The 22324-nt window shown below is 40.6% G+C and overlaps 2 protein-coding genes across 4 annotated transcripts in view; one reads left to right on the forward strand and one right to left on the reverse strand.

Moving 5' to 3' along the window:
- Nucleotides 1–12400: 12400 nt before the first annotated feature.
- On the reverse strand, nucleotides 12401–19111 carry LOC104947453 (copine-3-like). 3 transcript variants are annotated; one of them, XM_010773466.1, is made up of 16 exons: nucleotides 18875–19111; nucleotides 18261–18453; nucleotides 17968–18147; nucleotides 17813–17887; nucleotides 17598–17669; nucleotides 17439–17516; nucleotides 17265–17354; nucleotides 16479–16577; nucleotides 16306–16389; nucleotides 16100–16159; nucleotides 15526–15659; nucleotides 15275–15329; nucleotides 14752–14803; nucleotides 14420–14553; nucleotides 14056–14289; nucleotides 12401–13938 (listed from the first exon to the last, which is right to left on the reverse strand). In XM_010773466.1, the coding sequence occupies exons 2-16, from the start codon at nucleotides 18420–18422 to the stop codon at nucleotides 13819–13821; spliced, it is 1629 nt and encodes a 542-aa protein (XP_010771768.1). In that variant the 5' UTR covers nucleotides 18423–18453; nucleotides 18875–19111; the 3' UTR covers nucleotides 12401–13818. The 3 variants fall into 3 exon arrangements, with proteins under 3 accessions (XP_010771768.1, XP_010771776.1, XP_010771784.1); XM_010773474.1 differs by lacking the exon at nucleotides 17265–17354; XM_010773482.1 differs by lacking the exon at nucleotides 18875–19111 and having other exon boundaries at nucleotides 18295–18374.
- Nucleotides 19112–19638: 527 nt separating this feature from the next.
- rmdn1 (regulator of microtubule dynamics 1) overlaps nucleotides 19639–22324 on the forward strand; it is a 3882-nt gene continuing 1196 nt past the window's right edge. Inside the window, exons 1-7 of the mRNA XM_010773494.1 lie at nucleotides 19639–19836; nucleotides 20330–20435; nucleotides 20526–20610; nucleotides 21070–21229; nucleotides 21363–21452; nucleotides 21539–21594; nucleotides 21900–21987. Of these exons, the coding sequence (XP_010771796.1) occupies nucleotides 19702–19836; nucleotides 20330–20435; nucleotides 20526–20610; nucleotides 21070–21229; nucleotides 21363–21452; nucleotides 21539–21594; nucleotides 21900–21987 (720 nt within the window). The 5' untranslated portion in view covers nucleotides 19639–19701. The remainder of the gene's footprint in view (nucleotides 19837–20329; nucleotides 20436–20525; nucleotides 20611–21069; nucleotides 21230–21362; nucleotides 21453–21538; nucleotides 21595–21899; nucleotides 21988–22324) is intronic.

Consider the following 22324-nt stretch of genomic DNA (forward strand, 5'->3'; position numbering starts at 1 on the left):
GGAAGCAGCGAGACCCCCCGCAGTGTCCTAAAGCCACACGCCAGGGTCTTACCAAACATCCCAAATATAAACATGTCTGATACATGGACATTTATAGTTATCTGTCCTGTCAAAATATCAAAGCAAAGCATGAACATTGTCTCCCGGCATACAAAAACGGGCTGTGTGATATGAGTCTGACTCAAAAACTCTGATAGGTGAACAGTTAGCAGGTTCATCTTGTGGTTTTTGTTACAGTAAATACATTTTACTGTAAATGCCAGAAATGTGATTTTAACTGATCCAGTAAAATACATTTCGGTTGGAAAAACAGCTGGTGGGATAAGCCATAAGAGTAGTTGTTTGTTAATCAATTCACACGTAATATCATGTCTATATCGTGGACCGCCTTTTTAAAATAAAAAAGAACAATATAAAACACAAACATAATTTTAACTTAAAAAATCATCACTTTTCAAAATGTCTATCCTCTGAAGTTGCTTATTGTTTGTCAGGCTCGCCTTAACTCTGTACGATTGTACAGAAACTGTTCTCAAAAGTAAAACCTGAGGGTAAAGTGAAAGAGCGAGAAATAAACGACATGTGTCTGTGTGTAGTACATCACTCTGGCAGTCATGTGGTAAATATTGTGTTTCCTGTCTCCTCCTTAACTGTTTTGGTAATTGGCTTGTGTTAACCCTGTGACCCAGTGACTGCAGGCCTGTTTGTGTGTGTGTGTGTGTGTGTGTGTGTGTGTGTGTGTGTGTGTGTGTGTGTGTGTGTGTGTGTGTGTGTGTGTGTGTGTGTGTGTGTTTGAGCTCCTAAATCTGTGTGATAATTAAGATAACAAGATAACAGTGGAAAATGGTGCAGGAATGCAGCATGTTATAACTACTTAGTCTCTTCTTTAAAAGGTATTGCATTTCCCATTCATTTTTTAACAAGGTAGATCATTTATAAAAACAAAATCTATTTCTAATAATTTTAATATTGATTACACTATAAACAGTATATATGTCTTATGTTATGTATTCTTATTGATGATAATTGTAAGTCTCATTTTATTGTTGTATTTGCATTGCAATATGGCTGTACTGTATGTTTTAAAATATTTTCTTGGCAACAATTACAGTACCAAGAAATAATAATAATGTTGGTGTATTGATGATACACTCCTTTGCACATTGTGTTGCATGTACTCTGATTGCATGTCCCACTCAGATAAGGTGTTGACAGGACAGTCACAATATTTGGAGTGTGGCTTTTAATCTGGTGATAATACAAATAATAAAGTTCCCGTTAGAGACACAGATTCAGTAAATGAGAAAAATATGAAAAAACTGAAGTGTCTTGGCCCAGATGTTGACATTGAGGTTGCATTAAGTAGTGGTTTTGTGACAGTTGTGTTTTCCTGCCCCTCTGCCTCGTGGCTGCATCAGCTCTTCCTTAGTGCTGAAGCTGCTGTCTGACTCTCCTGCCAAGTTTAATTGAATCAAGTTGAATCAAATTGTAACTGCAACAACTTGTGACCCTGACTATGGTATTTGTGTAAGACCAAGAGTTTGCCTTTTTATAAAAAATGTCAGGCTGAATATCCTACCTGCTCACTCTCTGTAGATTGTTCTGCAGAACTGTGTCAGCTAAATGCCTACTTGTAACTCTATAATAGCAAAACTTAACTTGGCTCCAAGGTCTCTGGTCTGCAATGATTTGTATTTTCCATGTCATGTACACGAGAGAAATAAATTATTGTAACTAAATGCCATGATTACAAGTAAACATCTACTGTGTGGGCATTTGCGTGTGTGCATGCAGTTAGTCAAAGCACGGGAAAGCTCGGGGGCTGAGACTGGGGCCAGTTAGCGCTGCTGAGTGGTTGGAGATACAGAACAAATGAGCAATTAGGGAGCTCCTCTGTACCCCTCTTTTGTCCTGGGAGGCTGATTAGATTGGCTGTGACGTGCTAACAGGCAGAGGGCTTGAAGGAAAGCCTCTCATCTCTCTTTCCCTGTCCCATCTACTCTGACTCTGCAGCCATGTTAACAAAACTTGTGGCTACAAAAAGTGGTGAAACTAAATGTATTGTGTGAGAATATAATGTATATAGTTTTTAGAACACCATAACAATTGAAACTACAATTAGATAGTGTACTAACTTAGGAAAAGGTTTGTGTTTAGTAACATTTGCGGAATGTGTAGATGAAGATATTATTCCAAATAAAAATGAAATCATAATCAAATTAAAATGGGCTTACACTTTCAAAGCTGACATGAAAGTGAATTATATGTTATAAAACAGTCAAATTGAAACAAATGCTTAAGAAACTGTTAATGAAATAGATTAATTCATTATTTAATTCAAACATACATTTTCTTTTGTTGAACTGAACATTGCTTTCTGGGATTAAATCAAATAAAAGTAAGTAGTAAATATATTAACTGTGTATTCGTTTATTACAGTTTTTTTTTAAAACCAAAGTTGTGCAGCCATTAAACAAATACAGCTTTTGCAGCTGATTTGCAAATTAAATTCTCCTCTTTTAGAAAATAAATCTCCCACTGCACAGGATTGGCTGTTGCTGAGAGAGAACATTGGTTGGATATGTATTTAGCAAACACTGGTGTTCAATGAAACCGTGAGCCAAAATGACATCACAAGGAGCCAGCAGTCCAATAGTGTGATGTTTCAGTCAGTGTCCAATTAGGCCGCCTGCACTTCCACTCACCCATTTGGGCCTATCGCGCTCAGACATGGAAGGTAATCCAAACAAAACATCTCTTTGTTTCCACTGGCACTGACCACTCAACAGCGCTGGCCTCCCATCAGCTCTGATCTGTAACACTCGCCTGTTCTGCAAAACTAAACCTAGACTGACTCACTGTTTCTGGCTGGGTGTTGGGTGTACCATTTTAATGTTTTGTATTTACTGAGATTTAACTGTTGTTGTGCACAGAAGAGTGACTGAGAGCATTGCAAACATACCTGAGTGATCCAAAAAACAGCATCATATCCTGAACGACCAGAAATCCACCATCTAAACCAGTATTTTCGTTTTTTGCATTCAAAGAGAAAGCAAACTTCATTGGAAAACAAAAAGCATTCTCCGGCATTCAAGTGATGAATCATTTTATTCGTAGCATGTATGGCGTTACCATGGCAGTGCAGAGTGTGGCAATTATGGTCCATCCCAAGAGATCAGGACACAACAGAGAGATATGAGCGGTATCTGCAGCTACAGAGTCCATGACCCCAGTGTGTAAACAATAGGCTGGTGTGTTGTGTTAAGACCGAAGAGGGCAGTACAAACTTGTTATTGGACCTGAAAACAAAACCATATACTATTGTTTCAGACTGCTAACTATAGTTGAGAAAAACATGACAATGTACAGACTCAGGACTGACAAAGGCAAAAACTGTCTAGCAAGTGAAGCCAGGATGTTTTAGAGGTTCCTTTACCCACTGAATGCACCAATTATGCCAAATTAAGAGAACAATTCTTACAGAAAGCCAGTATCATATGTCCAGAAATCAATCTCCAAATAAACACTTGAAGATCCCTTGCCTGCAGAATTAGAAAACCTGTACGAGTGCTCTTTTGTGCTTCTCATGTCCATAGGATTTTACTGTTTACATTATTTATCTTTTTGTGAAACTTTGTTTGCTTTTGGTTCTCAGGGAAAATTCCGTAATAGTTAGGTTAACCTTGGCAATATTGTAGTATCAACATTATTGCCAACGTAGGTTTTTAGATTTAAAGAAGAGAGAAGAAGACTGACGCCATATCACCATCCAGAAAACAGAGAGTCACAAAGAAGCTGAGGGAATCAGAGACAGAGAAAGCAGTGGAAAGAGAGAGCAAGAGAGACCAGTACAACTCCACTGTTCTCCTGGGTGGTCCCAGTTAGGAGGAGTATAGGACAAACATGCTGATGTAAACTGTAAACCAGCTCGACTCTACAACGGGGTGCAATGCCGCTGGCAATGGCCACAGGACTACATAAGACTCCTGCACTGATATTTAGGGAAAGACACACTGATATTGACAGAAAAAACCCTTAACAACAGAAATATGATGAGTGACATGTAGACCAGAAAGAAGGGTGGAAGAGAGGACTTCAGTTTATTGAAAAGTAGAATAAATGCTCTTGTAGTTAACTGCAAATACACAGGTCATATAATAGCCGGGAAACTGTTGACTGACTAAGGAAATCAGACCGCCCCACACATACATGCACTCATACATGCTGAGAGTTACAACAAGTAGGAAATGACACAATTTGCTTGTGATTCCAACTGTCAAACATGAGGATGTTGACCCCAGCTGAAAGGGAGCAGTATAATCTCATAGCAATCAACGGAATGCTTAAACGGAGCCACGGCCCAGCAGTTTACCTCCACAGCAGCACAGAGCCACTTGAAGGCAGGGGAGCCGGGTGGGCGCAGTTAGGGGGGGACTTTGGTGACAAATCCTCTCCTGTGGATGACCTATACAGAAACATGCATCTGGCTTTCTCACTGCCTTCTCTGGTACACTGGGAAGGAGGCATGTTGAAGTGGCTGAGAGAGACAGGAGAGCAGAGCGAGCTGGCAGGCAGGCACTCATCATCCCTCACCGCAGGAAATTAAAGTAAACAATCGAGACCTTTCATCCTGTACATAAGACTGCACTTTACTCTGATCAGGAACGTTTGTGAGTAAGTATGTGTGTGCATATGCACCTATGAGAAGATCGGAGTTAACCAGTTCAAATGGGTCAATGTAACCTCTGTATCGGTTGGGCAATATTGACATTTTGGTTATGCTAAATACCAATAAAGGGCCAGGATGACTGATATGCCAATATTTTTTTTTTAAGCATCTTATACTTTTTATGTAGGTGAGTGCAGTGTGTCATGAGGTGAATGCATTATCAATACGCAAAATCTTAACGAGCACCAAACAGTGCTCCTGGTTCAGCCATAATGCAACTTTAGTTATTGGAAACTATTCAGTGTGTACGCTGCATATGTTGTTTGAATGCACACAACATAAAAACAGCAGTGGAGAAGCAAACAGAGTGCACGATATGTTGACAACAACGAAACAGACATTGCAGAGACACAAAGGGATACAAGATGTGAGAGAGCAACAGATTCTTTTTTTGAGTATCAATCGTATCGACACTAGAATCGATCGTCTAAATTAACACATTTTTGTGGACAGATTTGTTCACTGTGTCATTAAATAAAAAGTATCTTTATTATTCTAAATAATTGAAGAATCTCAAAAGACCAGTTCTAACAAAGATATTGTTCTGTGAAATGTGGTGAGTAATGGATGCATGCGTGTGGAAAAAAATCTAGTGCAGATTTTTTTGAATGTATTTTTCTAACAATAAAAGAAAAACATCCCATTTAAACCCATTTTATGAGGTGAACAAAAAAACATCTCTTAAGTACTTGGGCATGGGCACGTAAAGCCAAAAATGCATGCATGTTTAGAAACCACTAGAGGAAGCTAAAAAATATCCTTACTGTTAATCTGACTTTGTGTTCATCAGCACTGGAACTCTTTCAAGTCTGAAAAACAACTTCTAAAAAAGTTTTTAAAAAATTGTCAAGCTTCACTTTTTAATTTCTGTCCTCTCTTCATCTCTTCCTCCTCACCTTTACGTCCTGCCTTCCTAATCCGCCTAGCTTCTCTAGTCCTCTCTCCTTCCTCCCCTCTTCCTCCCTGCTTCCCCCTCAGGGGTTCTCAGGTTACCACGCGTCACTGATCCAGACAAGCTGTGGATTCTTTCATCGAGCAAATTACAGGCAATTAGGAGCCCAAAGGATAACATTTAGTGTGCAGGGGAAGGCTGGAGCAAGAGGAGAGAGGGTTGTGCTGTGGAACACCCAGATCCTGGACAGAGAGGGGAGAGAAGTGTGTGTTCGTGTTGTATTAGGTGTGTCTGTGTACACGTGTAGCCTAAATCCTGATAACCAACCCTCCAGTCCTGATGACATGGTAATCCAAAAACCTTTCCCTTCCCCAGTGCTGGCACACACACAGATACATACTCCAAGGAAAGAAAGTACATCCTTAGTGAATAGTACCAAAGAGACAGATACAGTCACAATGGGAGTGCCACACACACACACACACACACACACACACACACACACACACACACACACACACACACACACACACACACACAGCTTTGTATGTGAATGTGTTAAGGATAAGAAGCTTTTGCATCAGATTGTGAATGTACCTGTGCGTTGGTGCATGCAGTGCATTATGTCTGTGCATGTGTGCATGTGTGCATATGTGTGTGTGTGTGTGTGTGTGTGTGTGTGTGTGTGTGTGTGTGTGTGTGTGTGTGTGTGTGTGTGTGTGTGTGTGTGAAGTGAAGCCAAGACCTGGACCTGGTTTGGATTAGCTCTGTGTCTTGTTCAATCTGACAACAGTGACGTGTGCCCCGGTGGCCTGCACTATTGCAGCAGTGTAAGTGTGTGCATGGGGCTGCGTGCGTGTGTGTGTTTTTGTATTTGCTTGTGTGCTTGTGCGTGAACTTGTGTTTGTGCATGTGCCAGCCGCATCACTGCTGGCTGGGAATGCAGGGAATGCTTCTGGCGCTGACCCCACCCCTTGTCCTGCTTGCCCGGCCCTAGAGGGACACTGATGGGGAGTGATGGGGGCACTCGTGGAGGCTGGGGTTGGGGTGGGGGTAGTGACAGTTCAGTAACACTCACCAGAACCCGCCGTCCCATGTCGCAGAGTGGCATCGCCCACCCTCAGTGCCAGAAGGGAGAGTTTATTTTTTTAGCTCCTGCGCTCACTAGCGCCGGCTACAGAGGACCACCAAACGTGGGGTCTCTCTCTCCCTCGGCCCTAAGCCTCTTCACCCCTGGCCGGAAAGAGATTTATTGAGCAGGGGGAACGAGAGAAAAAAATGCTTGTGACCTCCACTTAACTAGAAGTAAACACACGGCTGTGGTAGTTTAATCAAAAGTGCACGCTCTTCTCTCACTGTCAGATCAGCGGGGTTATGGGAGTGCTACACACTAGTTGTTGGCCTACTGTTTGCTCTTTAGAGCAACGGATGGGAATGTGGGGAAGTCAGGGCTGGGCCTAAAATAGACAAAAGAAAAATAACATGAAAATACAGCAAATTATTTTAAATCACTACTGACTGTGGCTAAATAAACAACATCTAACATTTTTAGTTAAGGGGTTGGATTAGATATTCCAGATCGGTTTTCATTTGTTTTTACTCATTTATTACAGCTGTGTATAAGATTGTAACTCATCTTTGAAAATATCTCACTCTTCCTGTCCTGTAATTAAAACACATGCAACCAATAACCTACATCTGTTCAACATCATATTTTCTTTACAAGGAGGAAGTCTTTAATTGCCTTTTTTTCCGTTCAGTGCGTTAAATAAAAGTTGTCTACAGACTTCCAGTGTTATAATCACTATATAGAGCTTATTTTATCAATATTACATATACTATATTATAATACATTTATCAAATTAACTTAGCCTGCTTCAGCTGTGAATTAAAATACCTTTCCTAACAAGACATCTTGTTTTTCTAATTTCTATGCAATATAATTGGTAAATTAATATTATTACAAGCTTAAGACATACTGTGTATGTTCAAAATGAAACTGACCTTGTCTGAAATAATTTTTAAAATGTATCACTAAAACCTGAATAATAACTTTATTATTTTGATTTTCCTCCAACATGTCTAGGACACAGGTGCATGATTATGCTGATACAGAGCGGGAGTAAGACATCAGTGTTAGATGCCAGCGATTACACCACTGTTCTTAGCACTGCCAACAGTTACACAATATTTTACACATATCAGCGGGTTGTTCTGCCAACTCCTCTATCCTTTTTTGCCCAAAAACATATTCACTGATCCCTATCCCACCTCCCATATCTCCATCCAGCACCTTGAGTTTCACAAATCAACAACAACAATAACTTTCTTTTCTCAGCTTCACCTTTCTGCTGGGTTTTGTACGCTGGCCTTCCACTGACCTCCCCCTGTCTCCCTGTTTCTCCTCACTTCCTGACATTTTCTTGGTAATGAACACAGTCATGTGCAGCACTGTGGACACAGAGAGATGTCCTGTACATCTGAAAACCACACTGGCCATTTTAAAGAAACAGAGTGTGGATTCACACAGCTATGTATGTACACTACCATCCCTAAATAAACAGGCTTCTGCTCCTCAGGGGAGCTGGTGGACGCAGCCCTCGGACCAGCTCCCCTCACAGGGCAGTGCTGTGTGCGGCCTAAGCCTGGCCTTCCTGTCTAGACTAGTGGAGATGGGGTTAATGAAATGCTCACTGCTGTCTGATAGCTGTCTGAACATTCACTGCGGCATCCATCTTCAACTCGTTCCCGCCGACGCAGACCATCACACCTCAGTATACACCTTAGTTTCTTACCGCCCCCCATTCCCTTTCCCCTCCATTGCCTGGCTTCCTTTTCCTCCGCCCTCCACCCTCGACCACTAACTTACACTCACTGTCACTGTGGAATTCTTCCACCCCCCCCCCACCAACATCTCTTTTCCCCTCACGCATGCGCTCTGTCTTTGCATGGAGAAGAACCGTTTATGAGACAGTCCCAGAATAAATGGTGGTCAGCAGTTCAGCATGTTGGCTCGTCCAGCTCTGTGGATGACTGAACCCAGCCTTAGGGAAAATGTGTGAGTGTCTAAAATAGCGGCTGGACGGCTCCGCCAACAAGAGCACCTGGATGGTGTTAATCACAGCTTAACATAAACACTGCTTCAAAACGGCTGCACTCATACGACCAAGTGCATGTGCACACAAACTGTCTCATTTCTGTGTGGGGACACGTAATGATAGCAGTGTGCTACACTGACACTTGCTGATCTTATATACATTTCACAAATGCAAGACATTTCATTATTGCATTTGCTTCCTTAATAGAGCCAAAAAAGGCATGCAGGACAGTACATCCTACTAGCCAGCCATTTTCAATATACAGGCCATTTCTGTATCACTTTCTGTATCACTGCAATATTCAGTCTGATTTTGTTTTTTGTTAGCCATTTCCCACTAGGGTTGCAGCGCGGCTGCCTTAGCCCAGCCCAATTTTCGTAAGTTAAGAAAGTTCAATATATATGGTCAATATATGTGGTCAGTAGTTATCTCACTACAGATTGTAGTTTGACACATTTTATAATTTGAAAGCAGATTATTGTTTAAAACTCTATGGTAAACACAGATACACACACAATTGGATACATTTCATTTCATTATGCCCGCTCCACTACAAGCTGAATGTGCACCAAAGCATTTTAAATCGGTCTCATGGAACTTGGCCATCTTAGTATTTATCCCTCTGGGACCTGGACTCAGCCATAATGGACCTTCATCACTGTCACATAAGATACAGTCAGCTCTATAATAAGTAAACACATGCTGTCACACATCAGCACATCGGCCAAAGATCTCCGGGCTCTCCAGCGGAGGGGGCCCTCGGTCCAGCATCTCTACCCAGCCTGTGTCTGGGTTTGTTGGGCAAATAGGGTTGCACGGCTGGCCTGGGCGCTGAAAACGGCAATGCTTTATTGCCCATAGTCTGGGCTGAAATAAACACAGTTAACATGCTACAAGATGCTGTGTGTGTGTGTGTGTGTGTGTGTGTGTGTGTGTTTGTCTGTGTGTGTGTGTGCTCATCAGTCAAAAGAGAAGACATATTATCTGTTTAAACTCGCTCAGTGCAGCCAGGCCACACAGCAGGCCTGCTGCCTTTTTAATTTACACGATGGGATTGCTCTCATATCTATATTACTTAACATTTTTTAAAGACCTCAACTTTAGAGTTCCATTAATATGTAAGTCTCCAAACTGTGGTACTATATGAGTGTGACTGGTGTGTGGGCAATTACAATTTACAAAGTTTACAGTTTCCAAAAGGATGAAATAATAAAAGTTTTCTAGAGTTGGTCTGCTTTATTTTGACTGATATTGGTGCGTGAAGTAATACCCATTTTGAAGATGTGCATTACCTGCAGTGGTGGAAGAGGATTCAGAAGATATACTTTGTAGCCACAACACAATGTTAAAATATTAATATAAGTAGGAGTCCTGCATTCAAAGTTAATAAAATACTTTTGCAGAATTGCCCCTTTCAGAACATCATAACAAAGTTCACACCAGTGCTTTATTCATAATAATGCATGTGAGCAGCATTTTATGTGTTGCAGCACATTCAAATTAAGTTATTCTATAGTGTAATGTTGGATTGTTTAATCCAAAACAATATACGCCATATTATGCTTTTGTATATGTTGACCATAAATGTTTTATCTAAAATATTAAACTTTAAAGTAACTACTACATATAGCTAAGTGTACAGTAACACTTAAGTGAAGTTAAAGTTTTGTTTTTCTTACATTGCAAGGACTTAGTTTGACACTCGTTTACAGAATAACTCGAACTGAACCTATGACCTTTACTTTATACGAGGCACTGTAGTGGTCTTACTTCTCCAGTGGATCCAGCTGGAGTATCTTCACGGCCAGCCCATTAGCACTCTGTACATCCAGCTGTGTCTCTGTCAGACAACAGGCCTGATCTCCAACACATTACCAGCTCCTCCTGCTCTGCTTCTCCCATGAAGATCACCCACACAGGAAGAGAGGTAGTCAACTAGGATCAACAAGGTAGTTTCAGTATGTTCCCTTTTTACCCTAGAAAACACACACACCCACACACACGCACATGCACTGCACACTTGTACATTTGGTGACCTGAGTGGTTGTGAGGCCCAGTACTGCCTCGGTGTCTACTCACACATTGATTAACCCTGAGAGTGTTTGGCCATTAGAGCCTGATCTGCAGAAATCAAACCAATATGTGAACTCTGTGATTAGTGTCAAAAGTGTTACAACGCCTTTCACTCAGAAACCAGAACTCGGTGCATTCCAGTCCTGCTCCCCATATCTCTGGTATGAAATACAAATACTCTACGATGAGGGAGAGAAGCACAGGAGAACAGGGTGGGGGTTATCGAGCAGTTACATTTTTTCCATGTCAAATCGGAGAATATGTCACCCTGGTGCTCCATCTCTCCCACTTTCTCCTTTTCTCTCAGATACACACACGCACACACGTACACGCACACACGCACACACACACACACACACACACACGCGCACACACACACACACACACACACACACACACACACACAGAAACACACACACACACACAAGTGAATAACAAACTGACACNATATGTCACCCTGGTGCTCCATCTCTCCCACTTTCTCCTTTTCTCTCAGATACACACACGCACACACGTACACGCACACACGCGCACACACACACACACACACACACACACGCGCGCACACGCGCGCGCGCACACACACACACACACACACACACACACACACACACACACACACACACACACAATCAGTTATACAAATATTTCTCTAACGTCAAATGTCCTGGGGCTACTGAGGCAACACAATTCTCCCCGGTGGGAGGCAGATCAGAGGAGTCTGCACTCTACCTGCTTTACTGACAGACCTCCCTGAAATCCAGTGACTGCCTTTCACCTGTAACGGCAGCCTTTCTTTTAGTGCAGACAAAGCCCCCAACTCTGAATATCGGCCAAAGATATAAATGCCTCCCATATAGTTAACGCCATCCAAATAACCCACAAGCCAAGGACAGGAAATAAGGAGAGACAGTAGGGTTACAGTACAATGGCAGGGGTGATGGAAGGATGGGGAGGTAACAGGAGGGACTTTACTAAACTGCGTGGGTGATGAGGACTATGGACAATGGTGTAGTGGGGATGTGCATTTGCACTATGGGTGATTCTTTTCCCCATCCCCACCTCTGACTCAAAGGGAATGAGCTGACTGGAAACTGCAAGAAAGTCACTTTACAGTCTTTCTCTTTGAACCGTCACACTTTCATTTAGACGATTTGCTGACCTCGAGTTGAATATTTTACATAGAGCCGCTCTCTGGAGACAGAATTTTCTGGTGTAGCAAAATAATCTAAATTGCAGTCATAATTGAGATAAGATATCATGTACGTCTCTTAGGGCTGGCTGGCATGAAGGCAGAGGCCGAGCAGGAAGTTGGTGATAGGAACAAATTGTTAAGAGGAAGGAAATGTTTAAGTCAAGATGGATGAAGGCTGCTGATTCTGCCGTAACACACCTCTTATGACAGCTTAGGATACTATCGAAACAAATTGTGCTACTGCTCCAAATTCCTTTATTTTCATGGGAGGAAAATAACTGACTACTCCATTACACTTCAGCTTTGCTAGCTCTCATGTTTTTACCAATAGGTATTTATTAATCACAGGTCCAAATGCAATAATATTCTTATCAGAGTAAATTAATACCAGAGAGTGGGGACCAAGCAAACACACCAAACTGCATCAAAATCCATTGGTTTATCAATAGAAATGTGTAGCAACATTTCATAGAAGTCATGTAATGATTCATTACGTTTTTATAGTTAACTCGGCCAACACATTTTATTAAATGTAGGATTTATCAAACGCTAAACGGAGTGCCATCCAGCGGTGAGGTAACGTTCATCTGGCTCTCCGGATGATACTGTCCCATACGGGGCTAGAGTTAGCTGAAGCTTGTATTGGATACATTAACAATTAGAGTCAAACACTCAACTTTGTCATATGTGGTCTATTCATGATAAAGCCATCTTAGCAACGTTAAGGAAACTTAAGGTAACGTTAATGGGACAGAAAAGAACGGACCGTGCTTTAGGAGCTTTTACCAACGTAAGCTAACGTCAACGTTACATCGGCAGATGATTCGAAATATGTTTATCCACGTTTATTGCTGTTAAAATACATGTATGTAAACTGTTATTATGGAGTATCTTACTCTACTTTAACGAGTTGACGCCTATTTGCTTTGAGCTAACGTTTAATGTCACATGATACTTAAGTAACTAAAAAAGGCAACGTTAACGTACGCCTATCTCCAGTAAATAAGCAAACTAACTTAAAACCTAGCGTTATATTTATTTTGACAGTTAAAACAGAATAATGTCAATAGTAGTTTCACTTTGTATTTCTTACCTTGTTAGCTACATACGCTAGCTGTGGGCTGTGGTTTGCTGTTGGCAGAAATGACAGGAGGAATGGGAGCTGGCTGTGGTGGGCGGGGGCCAGTGCGCTCGTTTCCAGTTAGAGGGACACCCGTCCCTCACCCATTGACTAGCCACTAGCCACATTCATACCTGATATCATTACACAGGACAAATAACACATACCTCTTTCATTGTGTCTTAGGGCTTCTTGTGAATATATAATCTTGTATTGGATTTTTTTTCAGTCAAAAAGTCTGATTGATTCATTTATTTATTTTTTCATTAAAATCTCTTCAAAGGTTTTCAATAGCTTGCATATCATGACACCAAATGACTCCAGGGTCATTGGGGAATTGTATACATACACTGGAAAAGTATAAGCATGTTTTCCCCAATGTTTCCAACAACTTTCTCAAGAAATCTGTCATTTTAATCTGGTTTTATGTGGTTGCCTTTAATTGAGACGTATCCCCTTTGGACATGTGTCAGTGGTGTGGTTGTCTACCATAAGCTGTAATAAACGTATGTATTATCTCATTTGTAGCCACATATTTCCATTACAAGTGACATGTTTGAGGTAATTTTGAATACGTTGGTCAATTCTTTCAACCATGTTCACTTCTTGGCATTTATTTGCAACAATCCATAAAGGAATCCAAGAAAGAGGCTGCAGGACATACAGATGAGTAGTACATAGGATTTATTTGGGTTACTTTAACAAACCTTTCTAAGACGGCTCAGAAACACTGGATACATAAGGGGGTTTCAACTTGAATAAATTGAAGAAAGAGGACACTTGATCAGGCAGCTCAGCCAGGACACTCAGAGCAAGAGCCGCGCTGTTTTCCTGCAATGGCAATGTTAGAAAAATAAAAGAGAGTCTTAGCCAGGTTTGGGAGAAACTAGTTGACATTGAAGTGGGCATGTGTCTGTGATAGTCCTTTCATTAAGTCATGCTGCTTACTTGGAAATCTCTGAAGGGCACAAACTGCACAATGTCCCTTGTGGCGACAAGACCTCTGGGTGAACACAGCAATACATCATCACTGTCCAGGAACTCCATTTCGCCAAAGTCTGCCCCCCCCACGCCCACGATGATGATGGACATGGGGAGACGAGAAGCATTGACAATAGCCGTGCATGTCTGGTCCATGTCTGTGATCACTCCATCTGTGATAATGAGCAGCACGAAGTACTGCTGCAGATGGGGCGAGAAAAGATTTCAAACAATGTCAGATATTAAGAATACACAGACCGTATAATTTCTTGTTGGGATATAATCTCAAAATTATCTTATGCCTAGTTTGTTTGAGAAACGTATAACTTACTGAGGCAACATTCTGCTGTAGAGCTTGTCTGGCGAAGCAGGCCGCATGGTTGATAATCGGAGCGAAGTTTGTGGGGCCCGAGAGCTTCAGCTGGGGTAGACACTGCCGGTAAGCCTGCACCACACCCTCTATTCCTGTAGCGCACACACACACACACACACACACACACACACACACACACACACACACACACACACACACACACACACACACACACACACACACACACACACACACACACACACACACACACACACACACACACACACACACACACATTACTGAACAACTTTAAACAACCGAAAACGATCTTGTGACCAAGTTCAACTTACCCACACAGAATGGATTTGATGGATTGAAATTGATAGGAAATTCATGGGAAACCTGTAAACATAATAGATGGATTGAATTTTTTTTGTTTTTGACAATTAAAAGATGCCAGTTAGGAAAACACTGTCACATTATTGTCCTTTTATCAATGATTTCATGTAGATTTATAGTGTACAATAATGTAATGGGTAACACAACTTGAATCCCAAAGAGAACAATAATGTTAACCTGCCAGGTAGGAAAATAACTCTCACAAATGTGGCCCTTGAACTGATTTGGCAGTTCATAAAGTATACAATTAGACATAGATAACCGGACATGTGTGCTCATGCTATGCAAAGATATTTAAATCAAATCTTTCTTAACTAGTGTTAGACCATGTTGAGACAACAATTTGAAGAGCTTCAGGTGGTGAATCAGCCATTAATGCTATACACGTGAAATTGTGCTTGTCCACAGCATGAGCTTGAATTATGTCCAAAGTCAAGATAAGATTTTAAAAGTATTTTAGATTTTTTTTCTTACGCGTTGAGAGAAAGGTAGCTCGGCTCCAAAACCAAAGACAGGAAACATCTTGTTGCTACAAAGAAAGACAGGAAAATACAGGTGTAACGTTAATAATGCATGTTAAACAGGGAACATCATTCAGTAGGTTAAAGTTATACTAATTAAATCCTGTAAAGTATGATCATTGTAAGCGAGATAGAAATGTTCAAATCACAATAAAAAAAAAGTTGATATACATTGGATTTAAATGGCTTAACGTTTGCTCTTACCTGTCGTAGTCCTGGATGACATTCCCCACCGCCCAGATGGCTTTCAGGTACTCATTATATCCCTCAGGGTTGATAAAGTGGAGGGAATTGGGAACGTTGGGATTCCCGTTAGAGGCTGTGAAGTCAATGGCAATCTGTCCGGGGTACGACAGAGGATAAGGATCGCGATATGAAGAGCCCTATATCTACACAGTATACCAGGTATAGTACTTGCTACCTTGAAGTACATGTAGGCCCGTCCAAGTCTTATCAAATCAAATAATTAATTTTACTGATAAGACAGAACAAAAATACCATTATCAGAATCTCTACCCAAGGCTTTGCCATGCAAATAAGCGCCACATTTATCCCACAAGCCAATCAGATCAGGCCCTTAAACGGAGCGTTTCAGACCGAGGGTGAATACAGGTATACTCAGATAGACATTATGGGAACAATCATATTTTATTTTTATGAGCATTAAAACTTTTAAACATGTGCTAGAAGAAACCCTAAATACAAGTATGAACATTAAATTGAGCATAATGTTTCCTTTAAAGAAACAACATCTTGTGTCTGACATTCTTAAACTCACAGTGAAGTTGATTTGACAACCCCCCATGATATAATCCAGGAAGGTATACTGCTTCTCCACCTGAGAAGGAAAAACAGTGATGCAATACAAAAACAAGAGTGGTAATAAATGTATGTATTTCTAGTTGTCTCACGGTATGACCTTAAAATGTACAGCGAGTGAGAAAATATACTGAAATCAATATGTCCTTATTTATAAATCATCACCTGGCAGTTGTTGATGCAAATGATCCCAGAGTTTTTATAGTTCCTCTTCTTCGACTTTTTTGGATGAGTGCACTCAAATTCAGCCTGCAAGTAGGAACACCAGTGGTATTTATGGCGGTTAAAATAACCAATAACAGGTATTTTTTGGTGAATCAAACACACAGAAGTCTTACCGCAGAAATGCGTGTTGCAATTTGCATCTCAGCTAGTGTTGCTGTAAAGCTGCCGATGAGCTGATGGGAGCCGTTGACGTGGTGGTCATAACAATCCACCTAATGACAAACAAAGACATTTCCAGTAAAAAAACAAAAGCCACTCCACGAAAATTAAAAACTAAAAAGGCAGCAGTCATAGTGCTTAGAAACAGTTGTAGGCCTATTATATGGGATGTAGATAGCAAGTCTTTCTTTACACTACGACTGTTTACTACAATAGAAAGTGTCCCTTGTCATAGAATTGTTTCATACCTCACATGCAAAACATAGCAATCACATTTCACTCTTGGTTATCAATGTTAGAAATAAATGCCTTTGGAGTAACTCAAATGAGTTCAGATGATATAGCTAAATGCACACCTTTGGGTGGAGACGTCATGAATCATGCGTACACACACATACCACTTCTCCAGCTGGGTCGCCGCGTGTTGTAATTATAGGAGCATTGTAAGATGAAAAAAAAATGCAATTACAAGATTAGTATGTTAAAGGACCATGTGCAACAAGCTGACCTTTTTTAAATAAAAAAAGGACAAAAAAATCTACTGAGAATACACTTTTTGCTAACGGGTTGCATATTCTCAAGCTTACAAACTCCAGGCATTCCAAATGCACGACACCAACAAATGAAATGCCACTCTTCTTTGGCAGGTATTTATGTTTTTTTTATACTTCTTCTTTCCTTTTTGAGTTACAAAGTATCTGACATGTAGCAGTATTGACTGAAATGGAAAATCAAATGACCCTTATAGCTCTCTCCACATCTCCTCCACAGAGGGATAGCAATGAGATGGTGAAGGGTCTCCAGACTGGGTTTTGCTTTTTTTTGACCACCTACATGAACGGGTTAAAAAGAGCCAAAGGTCAGTAAGGACTCCATGCAATCAGAGAAAATGAGTTTGAGATAAAAGTGTGTACCTCTGTCCTGTAAGCCAACTGCCACCCAGTTTTTGTCTGCTTGTAGAATTCCAGGAAAGGGTCGGACCACCACAAAAACTAGACAATAATATCCAAAGATAGTTTTTAAATAATATGTAAAATAAATAACGTCAGACTTTTTAAAATTACCTCCATTACCTTTTTGTCTAACCTGTGAGCCGACACCTCAAAGTTTGCCACTCTGTTGTCTATTATTTCTTCAGCACAAATCTATTAATAAAAAGATACCACACATGAAAAGACAATTGGAGTTTTGTGCATAAAACATCAGTGAGAAACTTTTCTGAAAGGGAGAGCCTCAATCGCAGCTAAGGCACTGCATATCATTTCTAATGAGCAAAGAGGCCACTCACTGTGATGGTCCCATGACCTGCAGGTCTCTTGTCATTCAGAAGTAAAGGTCGGGTCATCTGCCTGCTTGAAACAATCTGGACACAAAATACCGCCAGTATCACAGATAAGAACATTACAAATCTGGCAGGACATCACAGTACACAGTGACTCTCACCTGACCCAGGGTACACTCAATCTCCCCCAGAAAATCATCATCAGTCAGGCTGTGGCTGTCATTGTCGATGTCATACACACAAAACTTTAGCCTCTGCACCATCTCAAAATAGTAGTCGATCACAAACTTCTTGGCAAACTTTGGATTCAGGCAGTTCAGGATCATCTCTGTGCGTCCAAACTGGTTCACAAATAAAGGGGGAAAAATGCATTTGAGATCAATGTAGGTGGGCAAAAGCAAATGGCTTATTCAAATTAAGGCTTTAACTCTGATGACCATGACCTAATACAAACCTCAGACCAGTGGGAGCCTGAGGTGTTGATGTACAAGGCGCACAAAGGGTCTGACTTGGAGAAGATGTCCATGTCCATGAGGTTTTCACAGGAGATGGTCAGCTCCACCTTGGTGGCACAATGGTTGGCCGGGGGTGGCAGTGGGGCCCCACCTGAGGCCATGGCAGCTGGCTGTGCTAGGATGACAGAATAGCTACAGATATTGTCAGAAGTGAGAGTGACTAAGTATTTACTCAGGTACTGCACTGAAGTATTTTAATGTGTTGGGTTGTTTTATCAATCATTAACAGGTGTCACTCAGCATGATTGAAAATCTTAGCTTCTCCAACAATGCAACACAATAATATAGATAAGCGTTTACTGAACACAACAGTGTATGAGCAGCCTGTATCAAAATGGCAATACATTCAACAACTGAAAATAATAGACAAATAAATACTCAAACATAAACGGAATAAATTAGCTTCGAGATAATTAGTTAGTGACAGTTGTTGGTGTGCGGCGATGCCTTGAACGCAAACAAAACGAATAAGCCTACTCATTTTAAAGTGTCCAACAAAGTTACGCATATCATTTTTTCATTGTCAATTGAACGCTTATTCAGACATATTTACCTGTTTAGCTGTTGAAAAATATGCAATTGTGCCTAACGGTGCCTCTGGTCGCTATCTGACAAGAACAGGTGGGTAACCAGGGGGTGGAGCTGAGCTCGGTGAACGTAAACTTGTCAAACTTTTGCAAGCTACTTCGCTTTAGAGGTTTAACTCGCTATTGTTAGCAATTGTGTATGGTTTCATTCGTGCTATATTTAAATGAAATCTTTGTAGTTCCACTGTGACGTAAAAAAACAACCGTTGGCCATAATAAACAAGGTAACATTACGATGGAACTATTACGAGTTTGGGTTGTTTCTTGTCGACTACTTACATGAAGGCACACATATCTCCGCGGTGCATGCATGGTGCATTCAAGAAAGACATTTTGTAACAACAAATAGACATTTTGTAACAATAAATAGCGAATCATTTAAAAGGCTGTGACTACAATTAACATGTAAGACAATGCTGTTAGATGTAGGATTCTTAAGATAAAAAGAATGTCCTGTGTTGATTTAATGTAATACATTTAAACTAAAAGTTAAAAAGGGTTTGTTGTGTTTTTTAAAGTTGTTACGCCTTTATAAACCATAGAGAGGAATGAAAAGTATAACATACTAAAACATATTACGTACTAAAATGTAAGATATGTAATCATTTTAAGGCAAATCAAACAATAACATATATAAATATTAGCTAAGAGACACTATCAACTATTATTGTCTTTTTGCAACCTTTTCTGTGTGTGCTCTTGAATGCCTCTTGTTTGTTTTTGCGAGCCAGCCTACAGTCTATGGGCAGTGATGACTACCTGACTTCTCATTATTGAAGGTTTGGGCTTTGACATGGCTGGGACAGTGCTAATCCGATGTATGAGCAGGACTTTACTATCTGCAGCTCATGGGGCAAAAGGGTTCAGAACCAGAGGGACAACCCGTTTCTACTGGACAACTTTTAGAAGGACTGCCATTGCTCTGACTGTAATTAACTTTGCCTTTTAATATACTTATCAGACGTATCATTAAATATGCATGAAACTGCTAGAATCGCTCACTTTCAGATGCCTTTATACACGAATTTATGGTTTGGAAGACCATAGTTGCATTGTTAAAGGGATTGTTTCTATGCTTCTTTCTTATGTGGGTTAAAGGTCAGGGCTTTACAGTGGGATAGCTGCTTATCCATACTGCAAGCTTTGTATTAGGATATGTCATCGCTGTTAATATGAAACAGGTTGGGTTAGATGAAAAGGAAGGCTGTGAAATTAAAACCTGCTGTAGTTCAATTTTTAAGCAGTAATTCAAACTCTCCAACGAATGTGGATAAGTGTATAGCTGCTCTGAAAGTGTCAGGTTACCTTAGGTCAGCTGATACTTAGCATTGAAAACATTAGCCATTGGGCAGAAATCACCTTGAACCCCCTTCTATGGTTCATTTGTATGCCTTTTTTGTTAATATATTTCCTGTTTACAGAGTGGAAGAGCTGCATTCCTAGTGGGGCTTCCTACACTATCCTGTCTGGGATATGAGGCTTATCACAGAGTGCAGAGTTCAGCAGTGGTCCACGCTTTAGAAAAAGGTAGTTGGTGTACTGTGAAAGGTGTGAGATATCATTGAAATACATATTTAGTAATGGATTCCTGAATTCTCTGTTGTGTTTTGTGTGCAGAGGAGGTTTTGGAGCAGGCTGACTACCTGTACAGCTGTGCAGAGACAGAGAAGCTGTACCAGCTGCTGCTGCAGTACAAGGACAGGTAGGCGAGCCCCCACTAAATGTTATTTTTATTATACATTATCCTGAAGATTATTTTCTGTATTGCCTGTAAAACGTCAGAAACTGGTAAAAAAAATGCCATGCTCTTTCTAAGTGATGTTTTTTAAATGTCATCAGGTCAATCAAAAATACCCACAGATATTCACTTTATAGTATAAAGTAGATATCTCACTTTTATATTTTCTCTATTTCTCCCTTTGTTCTTGGCAGAAGTTATTGGAATGCCCCCCTACCTTCACTAAAGTTAAACATTTGTGCACATTATGAGTTTACCTTTTGAATTTGCATCATTGCCTCGCCCTTATTCCACCTACTTTTTACTTTTTACTTTTGCTGTTATTTTTCTTTTTCTTCTTTACTTTCTTGTAAAGCGCTTTGAGCACCAGGAAAAGCGCAATATAAATGTAATGTATTATCATTATTATTATTATTATTGCAGCGATGAAGCAGAGTTCCTGTGGAGGCTGGCCCGGGCGTCCCGGGACATGGCGCTCCTGCCCGACATGGAGGACAAACAGAAGAAGGAGCTGATGTTTGAAGGCTTCGAATATGTGAAGAAGGCACTCGAGAAGGATGAGAAGTGTTCAGCCGCACACAAAGTAAGAAAACTACGTTTGTTCCCACACACATCATGTCACACATGACAAAAAACGAACATGCAGGAGGTTGCCATTATGGTAAAGGATCAATGGGGGATTTTGTTAACCAAACCATCCTCCTTTTCTCACACAGTGGTACGCAATATGTCTCAGTGATGTAGGGGATTACTTGGGAGTCAAGGTCAAAATTGGAAATGCTTACATCATCAGGGATCATCTAGAGGTGAGAGCACATTTGGGTTGTTATACATTATCATAGTCATATTTACTGTGTTCTGGAGTGAAACAGGTTCCTGTCTTTTCTTCTAGAAAGCCATTGAGCTCAATCCCAAAGATGCCACTTCCTTGCATATTTTGGGTTACTGGTAAGTCATTTTTTAAATTTTATTTTGTATTATTTGTTCCATAAAATATGGTAAGTTTACATTTACACTTATTGCCTTTTCATTCTGCTGTTCTCTGCTACTTGCCAAGGAAAAGATACGTTGTTGGTATCAGAGGACAGTAGAGGGTAGTATCCCAAAGAATGCCAAGATGACATAAACTGTGTTTGCATAAGACCTAAAGATGCAAATCTATACGGTATACTTTTTGGGAGGAGAAACATTATTTTGAAGTCACAAAGGCTGTTGTATTATTCAGTGAAATCTGTATGTTTTCTGTCTAATAGGTGCTTTGCTTTTGCCGAGCTGCCTTGGTATCAACGCAAGGTGGCAGCTGTCATTTTTTCATCCCCACCTGTGTCCACATATGAAGAGGTGAGTACTGCTCTAGTTACACCGCTGCTCATCTGTATTGTGACTAGGGTTGCAAAATTCCAGGAATTTTCAAAGATGGAAACTTTCCACAGGAATTTATGGGAATAAACTGGGAATTTTCCAAATTGAAGGTTGGCTCTTCAAAGGGAACTTAAATATAGTTGGGGAAAGTATATTTTAGCATAATCTTGACTAAAACAAACAGATGCCATTCAAGTACACTTGAATATCCATGCCATAGCACACTGCTTACTGCATGGCTATTGAGACCACACAAAGGTTCGCAACAGGCTCACAAATGTGAGAGTGGAAAAACTGGTTGGCATTCGGGCAAACC

The sequence above is a fragment of the Notothenia coriiceps genome, unplaced genomic scaffold (genome assembly GCF_000735185.1).
Source record: "Notothenia coriiceps isolate Sejong01 unplaced genomic scaffold, NC01 NC01_scaffold00000339, whole genome shotgun sequence".
In the NCBI taxonomy this organism is placed as follows: Eukaryota; Metazoa; Chordata; class Actinopteri; order Perciformes; family Nototheniidae; genus Notothenia; species Notothenia coriiceps.

Coding starts and splice junctions, on each gene's coding strand:
- LOC104947453 (XM_010773466.1), bottom strand. CDS start 18,422: ATGGCCTCAGGTGGGGCCCCACTGCCACCCCCGGCCAACCATTGTGCC. Junction 16,578..17,264: donor ATGTGGAGAGAGCTATAAGG/GTCATTTGATTT, acceptor GTTTGTCATTAG/GTGGATTGTTATGACCACCA. Junction 14,554..14,751: donor ATCAAATCCATTCTGTGTGG/GTAAGTTGAACT, acceptor TGTGCGCTACAG/GAATAGAGGGTGTGGTGCAG.